The sequence below is a fragment of the Aethalodelphis obliquidens genome, unplaced genomic scaffold (genome assembly GCF_003676395.1).
Source record: "Aethalodelphis obliquidens isolate GAN/ISIS:26980383/991018 unplaced genomic scaffold, ASM367639v1 scaffold117, whole genome shotgun sequence".
Lineage (NCBI taxonomy): Eukaryota > Metazoa > Chordata > Mammalia > Artiodactyla > Delphinidae > Aethalodelphis > Aethalodelphis obliquidens.
Genome location: NW_020838061.1, coordinates 2,231,908 through 2,242,313, shown reverse-complemented (window position 1 = coordinate 2,242,313; position 10,406 = coordinate 2,231,908). Strand labels below are relative to the sequence as shown.

The following is a 10,406-nucleotide window of genomic DNA, read 5'->3' as shown; positions in this document are numbered from 1 at the left end:
GTTGCTTCCATGTCCAGCCTATTGTAAATAGAGCTGCAATGAACATTTTGGTACATGACTCTTTTTGAATTATGGTTTTCTCAGGGTACACGCCCAGTAGTTGGATTGCTGGGTCATATGGTCATTCTATTTGTAGTTTTTTAAGGAAACTCCATACTGTTTTCCATAGTGGCTGTATCAATTTACATTCCCACCAACAGTGCAAGAGGGTTCCCTTTTCTCCACACCCTCTCCAGCATTTATTGTTTCTAGATTTTTTGATGATGGCCATTCTGACCGGTGTGAGATGCCTCTTCAATAAGTGGTGCTCGGAAAACTAGACAGGTACATGTAAAAGTATGAAATTAGAACACCCCCTAACACCATACACAAAAGTAAAGTAAAAATGGATTAAAGACCTAAATGTATGGCCAGACACTATCAAACTCTTAGAGGAAAACATAGGCAGAACACTCTATGACATAAATCACAGCAAGATCCTTTTTGACCCACCTCCTAGAGAAATGGAAATAAAAACAAAAATAAACAAATGGGACCTAATGAAGCTTCAAAGCTTTTGCACAGCAAAGGAAACCATAAACAAGACCAAAAGACAGCCCTCAGAATGGGAGAAAATATTTGCAAATGAAGCAACTGACAAAGGATTAATCTCCAAAATTTACAAACAGCTCAATGACAAAAAAACAAACAACCCAATCCAAAAATGGGCAGAAGACCTAAATAGACATTTCTCCAAAGAAGATATACAGATTGCCAACAAACACATGAAAGAATGCTCAACATCATTAATCATTAGAGAAATGCAAATCAAAACTACAATGAGATATCACCTCATAGACTTTTAATCGCCCACTCCTGAGCTGCTTACAATTTCTTACCCAATACACAGGAAGTCTCTTCTCTCTGGCACTACTGCCTTCCTCTTTTGTCCAAGCCTGCCCCCAACATATTAGTATAATTCATGGATTTTCATACTTTTTTGTGCATCAGAATCACCAGAAGGTCTTGTTAAACAGATTGCTGTGTCCCACCACTAGAGTCTCTGACTCGGTAGATCTGGTGTGGGGGCCAAGAATTTGCATTTCTGAAAATTTTCCAGGTGAAGCTGCTGCTTCTGGTTCAGGGATCTAACTTCAAGTATCACTGGTATAGTGATATGGCTGATCAAATGGTCTTTGGTACGTTTTCATAATATTGGTAGAATTATAAACTAGTTATGAATTTCCACCTAATGAGTTTAGTTTAAAACATATGGAAGGGACTTCCCTGGTGGTGCAGTGGTTGAGAGTCCACCTGCCAATGCAGGGGACACGGGTTCATGCCCCGGTCCGGGAGGATCCCACGTGCCATGGAGCGGCTGGGCCCGTGAGCCATGGCAGCTGAGCCTGCATGTCCGGAGCCTGTGGTCCGCAACGGGAGAGGCCACAACAGTGAGAGGCCCACGTACTGCAAAAAAAAAAAAAAAAAAAAAAAAGCAAGAAAAAAGCATAGAGAAGAAAAAAGTCTGAAAAGCACCAGTCACTAAAGTTTTTCCACACAAAATATATTTCATCACCAACAAAACTTGAAAATATCTAAACACCGTTGACCCATTTAGAATATCACAGTGTCCATTAGCTTATGAAAGCCTATAAGAATTATGTCAATAAAGCTACTTCTTGCAATATATTTAACCAAGTGTTTCTTAAACTTATTTGGTCATAAAACACTTTTCCAGGTATAACATGCTGTACACTAGTGTTATTCAGGACACACTTTGAGAAATGCTGTTCTAAAATAATCTCTTTCACAGGAAAGGTCAGGCATCCCTGGGGATCTGCCAGAATCATAGTGACTTGGTGCCTGTTCAGCTGCATTCATATCATACAGAGGAGTTATTTACTCTGTTCAGAATCGAGGTCTGATTTTCTCTAGTGTGACTCTTAGAATGTCGGAGTTAGTTATTTCTGAGCAAAATTATGTCACACTTAAAATTTACTTAAGGACAGAGATTCAGAAACCATAATAGGGGATACCAAAGGACTTTCAGGTATCAACTATCTCTATTCTAAGTATGTGTATCATCAGACACTTGATAATACAATACAGACTTTTGACCTGAATTGATATCAGACTAAACTGTTCAGTATGTAAACTTCGCCATTCAGTTTTTTAAAAATCAAGACAATGATTTTTCATATCTGATATTCTGAAACATTGCCTAGTCTAAACTTTCCCAACAACAGTTAAGCAAGCTCACCTTTTAGTTCTGTCAGAAGGCTGGAATGGAGTTCTGTTGGATCAAGTGACTTGGACCTATTTAATAAAACATAGGTGCTTTCCTACAATCATCTCACTACCTTGGCCTTTAGCTCCCTCTGACCATTGTTTGTCGACCCTTTTTATACGAACATACTTCTCCCTGATCATAGAGAAATCAAAAGTAAAAATATTTGAATAACTTTGCTTTTAACTCTTTTACCATTACACCATTAGCCTGAAGCAATGGGCCAGGGCTAGAGATAGATTTGAGAGTCAGCCTCATAAAACAAGAGGTGGAGTACAGGATTAGTTATACAATGAAAACTCCACTGCTGATGCTTATAAAATTCATTTGGTGTTAAATTTATAATTAGTGTTATTATTTAATATTCTAAGATAGTTCTGTATATCAATTTTGATAAATAACTGAACTATTTTACCTTAATGGTTTTATGTAGCTAAGCTTTTAAAAAACCAGACCTATAGCCTCTTGGGACATTCATATTTGCTTTGCTTTTCAAAGCCTTCTATTTCACAAAAATCACACAACACCATCTGTTAATAGTATATTTAAAAATGTTTGTATCTGGATAGTGCATTACAATTCGCAGGCACTTTTTCATTTAAACCTAATAACAATTTTATGAGGTAAGTAAAGTCAAGACTTCAGATGACCTTCAAAACAGCTTAGTCAAAATGCAAATCACTGTTGTTATTTTTTTTTAACATCTTTATTGGGGTATAATTGCTTTACAATGGTGTGTTAGTTTCTGCTTTATAACAAAGTGAATCAGTTATACATATACATATGTTCCCATATCTCTTCCCTCTTGCATCTCCCTCCCTCCCACCCTCCCTATCCCACCCCTCCAGGCCTTCACAAAGCACGGAGCTGATCTCCCTGTGCTATGCGGCTGCTTCCCACTAGCTATCTACCTTACGTTTGGTAGTGTATATATGTTGTTATTTTTATTACCAGTAATGTAATGTCTGTATGGCAGACATTCCTGATCCTTACTCTATCCCTTGCTCTTACCATCAATATGGGAAGTTTCATTTTCTACTTTTTCCATGTCTTCAGTTATTTTAATTTTTAAAGAATAAATTATTTTTATAATCAAAAACACTAAAGGATTTTAAAAGTCTGTTAGAACTGAATTAGCTTCTAAAGGGATATCACGTCTAAGGGGAAATCAAATTCATCATCATAAATGAGGTTTTTTCCGTACTAAACATAAAATATCTATATTACTGAGTGAAACAAAATAACTGCCAGAAATATAATTAAGGATTCTCTGAACAAGTCTGGAGCTGAGAATAAGAAATCAACTCTTACTGTCTCATCCACCAGTGTAAGAAGTGTAGCATAATCATGAAGCCTGAGGAATGCAGAGTGTCAAGCCCTTGGGTTTTCAAGTAGAAAACAGAGCAATTACCATTATTAAATGGTCAAATAATTTATATGCATTTATTAATAAAAATAGGTGAGTATTAACATTATCTGCATAAAGGAGAAATAAAACAATTGGAGAAGCAGATCAACGAAGGCACAAATGCATTCTCAGAGAAGGAGCACAAACTTTGGTGAGAATGATTGGTAAGTCTCTCTGAGGTGTGCAAGGGTGGTCAACATCTGTTTCATATTTAGATGTAGTCTGTCTGCCAGAGAGTGTCTAATCTCATTTCTTATATAGTATCCCTGAGCTTCAAGCTCTCTTTTCCTCATATCCAGGCATGTGGAAAAGTGATGGATGAGGCTCAGGAATTGAAAGAGGGTGTCAGTTTCACACTTTACTCTTTGCCCAACTGCATTAAGGTGGTTGCCTCAAAATGCTATATATCCAAGAAATGTGAAGGGCAGATATGGATGAAGGAATTTTTATTCTTCATCTCAATCTCTTACTTTAGTTACTAGGATACAGATATTAATAGCACTGGATGCAGATATTAACAGCACTGTGTATATGTGTTTGTGTGTAGTTTAAGTTCAGATTTCAACAATCAGAGCTGACTGGATTACCCCACTTAATACCCATTCCCTATTCACATATAAAGCTTATTCAAAATGATACTGCTAATGATATTAACAAGTTATTGATCTGATATTTTGCCAGGCTGTTTGGCAGGTCATGTGTTCCTAATTAAATTTTCATTGATCCTTGAGGAACAGCATTATAATGAACAAGGATTAGATTTGAAAGCTTTGCACACAGTATGCAAATATAAACATAAATATACAATAAATTATTTTAAAGAGTTTTTAAGGTCGGTTTTGCATACCTCTCCTCCATAAAAAATCCATAGATTCTTTTTAAAGTCACTTAACGTGCTAATGGTTCAAAACTGTTTTAGGTTTCCACTTAGAAGATGTATTGGATGCCCAGATACAGAACATAATTTAAATTTTTACTTAGCAGTATAATATAGTAGAGCTATAGGCTCTATGTTCAAATCCCAGACTCATTTTTTACTAGTAGTTTAACTTTGGGAAGTTTTTCAGCCTCTCTGTGTCTCTGCCTCATTTCCTCACCTATAAACCCTCATAAATTTGTGAGGATGACAGATATTCCATGTAAAGCTTCTCGCATGGTCAGAGTGAATGACCAGTAAGTCACTACCTTTTGTTTACTTAGCAGATTAAAAATCTGGCTAGACAGCTTGATGATATTCTCTTCCTCTCCAGAATGGTGGTGGTGTGCTTGGGTTCTATGGTATATATACACACTAGGAAGATGTCCCTTTTCTGAAGACACCCTCAGTGAATATTCTAGAGTTCCATGGTGCTGAAATATCTTGCAGGGAAAAACCTGGTGGTTAAGTAGGCCTTATGATTGTAATTTCAAGTAGTGATAAATATAAGTGCTGAGCATATTTAATCTCATTATATCAGGTAAGACACCTCTCAGGACTTGCAGCTCCCTTAACAACTAGATATTAAAAAGGCAATCAAACTCAGTGTTTCCTAAGGCACAAATCAAGTCAGGGTACATTCCTTTGTAAAAATGTGAAACAATAAATATAAGTGCTAAAATGCAAAGGGTTTCTGGAATGGTTAGATTTTTCTTGACCAAATCTCCCACCTACAGACAGCAATTTAATCATTTAGACAAATCTTCCTCAATTTAAATTAGAAAGCCACACGAGGCCTGGAGCAAGATAAACAGGTCCACAAATTAGAGAGTGTTGCTAGAAGGAAACCTCATAGCAATCTCCCTTAACTGCAATTACTAGCTGGGTTTTGCAAAGAATGCAGATTTATCTGTGAAAACTAATGTGTCCTTAGGCTAATACCCCTTATTTTGGTCTGGGACTCTGGAATGATAATACTCATGTTTGTAATTACCTTTGCTAAGCTTAAGAACCATGGGAAAGCCACTTTCATGTGATATTTGTGACCTTTTTTCTGCAGTAAGTTTTGGCATGGGCATGTCTTTGTTTGCCTATTTACAGTTCAAGTGAATTTCCAAGACTGTGAATTTGGAAGCTCTGGCTTTAGCCCTGAAATTCCACATTCCTGCTCTTTCCAGACTTCCTTACCCTACTGGACAGCCTAGTAGCTATCTCCATAACAAAGCAGGGCCTCTCCCGGCAGGTAAACCTACCCAGTGATTCCTCCCCTCAGGGGCGTGGCAGTACTATTTCCTGGAGCAATCTCACGGGGTGGTTCCACTTTGCATTTGCACTCAATTACTTTATTTGCTGCCTCCTCTGTAGCTGCCAGACCTGCTTCTGCTGTTGCTCAGGTAACTCCCATCTCTCCCTGGCACCACTATAGGCAGAGGTGGTTGATAAAAGGCTTCTAACATGTGCCTGCCTGCCTGCTTTCCTACCCCTTTCTTTCATGATCTCTCTCTGTTTGTTCCTTAGGGAGAGCATCTGGGGAGTACCTTGGTGACCACTGAGAAGATGATGAGCTCAAACTATTGGAGTGAGATGAGCAGCAGCAGCTGTGGGACTCAGCAATCCCCAGAAGTGCTGCAGTGCCAGCCCCAGCATTACCGCTGCTACCATCAGTCAAGACAAGCCCAGCAGCCTCCAGAAAAAAATGTAGTGTATGAGCGAGTGAGGACCTACAGTGGGCCCATGAACAAGGTGGTTGAGGCCTTGGACCCCATCGGCTTACAGGAAGTGTGCTCCCCTCTCAAAACTGCCTCCTCCTACCAAAGCTTGCTTTGGAGCGACCGTTCCCAGGTACCACAAAGACAGCTATGCCAGAAAAGGGAAATCTTTGTTGCCTTTGTTTGCTTTTGAACCTCATTTCTTTTCTTTCTGCTTCTCTGGCTCTGTTCTACAGGATATTATCTCTTGGATTGCAGCTATATACGCAATGTACGGTCACCCAAATTCCATCTCTTGGCTGTTCTTTCATTTACTAGTTCTTGTAGCCATTTGTTTATGAGTTCCAGTGATTTTCATAATCTAACTAGAGCATAGGATGGTTCATTTTTTGTTGAATTAGATTGGAATATATGACCTGAGGTATTCTTTTGCTCCTACCACAAAGCAATCCTCAACTAGAATACCATCATTTTTATAAAATAGGTTCCCACTGATTCACTTCATATCAAAAGTAAACAGGTTTTTTCGTATCAAATATGGCGGTGCAGGGGCAATGGCATGTATGGAGTGACGAGCAATTATTTGTGTTTAGCAAATAGGATGCTACTCCAGGATAAGTGACAGGCACAATGTCTATTTCAATTGTCATATGTGTTTCATCTTTTGAAAATGATGCATTTGTTCTTGCATAGTCAAGGTGGATAATTTATGAATATTAGTAGAAGGAATATTGAAAGAGTGAATATAAGATTGAGGAAGGCAAGATGTAAGCAACTGTTACATGAAAGCTAAAAATTGTGGAAGTCTAAGACACGCTTTAAAATGAAACAAATTTGTTTTTAAAGCGGTTAGTTTAACATCAGTATCTGTGTTAATAAACTTGCCAATGAGTATGAAAGAACACTGTAAGACAATACAAAATTAACAGCTCTATGTCTGTTTTCATCTTTGACTCTCTTTATATTAAATTTGCATGTCTTTAAGCTTTCTGGAAACTTCAGTCCAAACTAAAATTATGTTTCAAGATACAAGTAGTACTGTGAAAAGCTCAAAAAGCAACCATCGGGATGATATCCTATGTTGCATTGTTATGCTGATCTGGAATAAAATGGATTATTTTTCCCAAAACAATAATTTTAATTAGGATATGAAGCAACATTTCTAAAGTATATAATGAAACTATTTTAAAAAGAAGTTTTAAAAGATATAGGTAACCCAACAACTACAAAGGCCACAATTTTCCTGTTTTATTTCACTCCTAGCTTAATTTGAGGGAAAAATATGAAGAAAAACCCAGTATTCACTGTCAGTAATTTCCTATTTGAGAAAAACTCCACCTGCATTGAAGTCAAAGGGAAGAAAAATAAAAGGTCAAAACTACTAGTTTGTGATAATAATAGTGCAAATGTACATTCCAGTATTCAGTGATATTAATGAACAACAAAGTGGGTGTCACCTATGTTCCTGAGTAGCCCCAAAACAATGCGGAAGTTGAAACAACAGTTATCATTATCATACGAATGCTAAAATCACCCTATCTGGCGTAGTTATTTAAATACGTTAACCTCTTATCAACTTCCTAGTAAAAGAAAAATAAATAGATAAAAATTTAAAAAGCTTAAATTTGGCAAATTATAAACATTGACCACAGAATAACTTTTAGGGTCACACTTTATTGTATACTCCATGGTTCAACTTTCCTTTTTAATATTCTTGGGACCAAGCTGGTTGAGTTTTTTACGAGACTCACCTTTCTATCTGATATTTGCTAAGTGATCCTCACAAGACTAGCTCTATCCTGAAATGTAGTTCCCCAAAGGAGTTTATAAAGAGCCTTAGGGACAGAAAGTATGGCCTCAGAAACAGGGAAAAGAAATTGGAATGGAGGGTGTTGTGAAGTCTGAAGTGATTTATAATTGAAAAGAAAGAAAAGGGCTGGGTAAGGAAGAGGGAGGTGAACTTCTAGATATGTGGTAAAGGAAAAAAAATAAGAATCTTCATTCTCTTAGTGAAATTAGAAAGAAAATTTGACTATAAAATTTCAAACTGAGTTCGATATCAATGGGCATTCATAAATCCACTAAAAGATAATTTGGCAAGAAAACTTTTAGATAGCTGCCACAAAGAATGTGACTAGGAAACTATTATTCTATTATTTTATTTCTTTTCTCCCTGTTTAGTGGCAGGATGGCATTATATAAAGTAGAACCTAAAATTGATCTGAAATTACCTTCATGTTAACAAAATGAGTAAAATGTAGTGGCAGCTTTATTATATACCATGCCAAGCACAAGCAAGTAGTACACATTACTTAAAACACTTTTTGTTTTATGCTTTAAAATTCTCTCCTTAATATGCCATGTTTCAATGACATTTTGAGTTGGTATATAGCAATTATTCTGATGCTAAAGTTTGTGACCATGGCAGCTAGGAAGATAAGTATTATAATCAATTGTTAGTTATCATGAATTCAATTAAACTTTTACTTGAATTGTTTTTAGCATTTTTGTGTTTGGATGATAGTAAAAGAATTCCTAAGATTAAAAAAATATATAATTGCCAGTAGTAAAATATGTTCCCTTTGAGAAACCGAAATTGATGTCACTCTGCTTTGCTTCCTGAATCTTAATTTTCGCTTATGTAATAGACATTTTGGATTTAACCAAATGCTTTTTGCAGCACTTTAGTATTTTCTATTTCTGGCTTTTTGGCCCACGTTTTTCCTTTCTTGTGCACTAAAATAGTGCTTATGGACATAAACATATTTTAAATTTCTCCAGATATAATGTTGCTTTGCTTCTTGTCTAAAATTTATCAGATATATTTTATGATTCCCTCAGTTATTATTTTGTCTGACTGATAAAGTGTTTCTCAGAGAAAACTGACTATAGAAACCAGGTATGGTGAAATTGTCTAAATTGATGGTAGAATTAAAATTACTAAGTTTATCCATATGAACAGGAAAAAATCAAAAGCAGGTGTAATCAAGGTCATATGTGCATTTTAGAACTGAATATAGTCTTGTAAATAAATGGAATTCTAGAAACTACATAAAACTAAAGAAAACAAAAACCTTATGGCTCAACCTTTTAAAAGGCCTAAATATTAAACAACCGTCATTAACTCAGAATGAAACACTGCCTCAGATGAACAGCATTGATGTTAATATGCATTGAACATATGTATTTCTCTTCCATTAATTTTAGTTTTTTATGAAGTTCAAGATATTTTCCACATATACAGAAGAGTTCTGTTGTGAGAGAGAGAAATTGATCAAAATAAAATATTTTTAATACCATTCATTAATTGAACACATATTTATTAAGTGCCTATTATATAAGAAGCACCATGATTATCTGGATAAATACCATTTGCTTATCCAGGGAGAGTTCATATTGAGGACAGATATACACGACCTGATCTGTAGGTGTCCTATATGTTTAGATTTCATTTTAAAATATAATTTTGTGCTTTTGCCATCAATATTTTATTGAATAAAACATTTTGATGCAAGAAGGGATCTCTTAGAGATTGTGTTTTATGGATTACCATTTTTTTAAATTTGAAACTTGCAACCAAATTTAGCTCCAGAAAGCAGCCCAGGGGAGAATGTGAGTGAGTTTATGAATGGCCTCTGCTCTCAATAATTACCCAGCTTGGGCTTTTCTTTGTTTACATGACTTTTTTCCTTTTTCTTTGGTTACAGAGATAGTGGCTAGTTCCCTTACTGTGCCAGGATTTATATACACTATCATAAAATTTTCCTGTTCTGTGGGGATGGGTGTGTTGCTTTGAAAAATTGTTGTTCAAAGGAGTGGTCACTAAAGTGAATGATTATTCAGGGAAGTAGGTTGCCTGAGAAAGCAATGAGGTTAAAGGCTAAAGAGGCCCAGTTTTCAGCTTTGGTCATCCCTTTTGTACTTACAATTAAATGAAGCTATAGAAATTGAGTGCAAGTAATTGCTGGGTGAAAATGTCCTTGCCAATTGTCTCTTGTTTAAGGGAGGTCTGATAAATTGCTAGGCCTGTTTTGAGTCAATGGCACTCATGAGCTATCATTGTGTGTGTGTGTGTGTGTGTGTGTGTGTGTGTGTGTGTGTGTGTGT

The 10,406-nt window shown here is 36.3% G+C and overlaps 1 protein-coding gene across 4 annotated transcripts in view; it reads left to right on the top strand.

Moving 5' to 3' along the window:
• Positions 1-6,050: 6,050 nt before the first annotated feature.
• POF1B (POF1B actin binding protein) overlaps positions 6,051-10,406 on the top strand; it is a 101,230-nt gene continuing 96,874 nt past the window's right edge. For 2 of the 4 annotated variants that reach the window (XM_027097878.1, XM_027097877.1), the window contains exon 1: positions 6,051-6,432. In XM_027097878.1, coding sequence (XP_026953679.1) covers positions 6,148-6,432 — 285 coding nt within the window. In that variant the 5' untranslated portion in view covers positions 6,051-6,147. The remainder of the gene's footprint in view (positions 6,433-10,406) is intronic. The other 2 variants (XM_027097881.1, XM_027097880.1) reach the window with 1 other exon arrangement.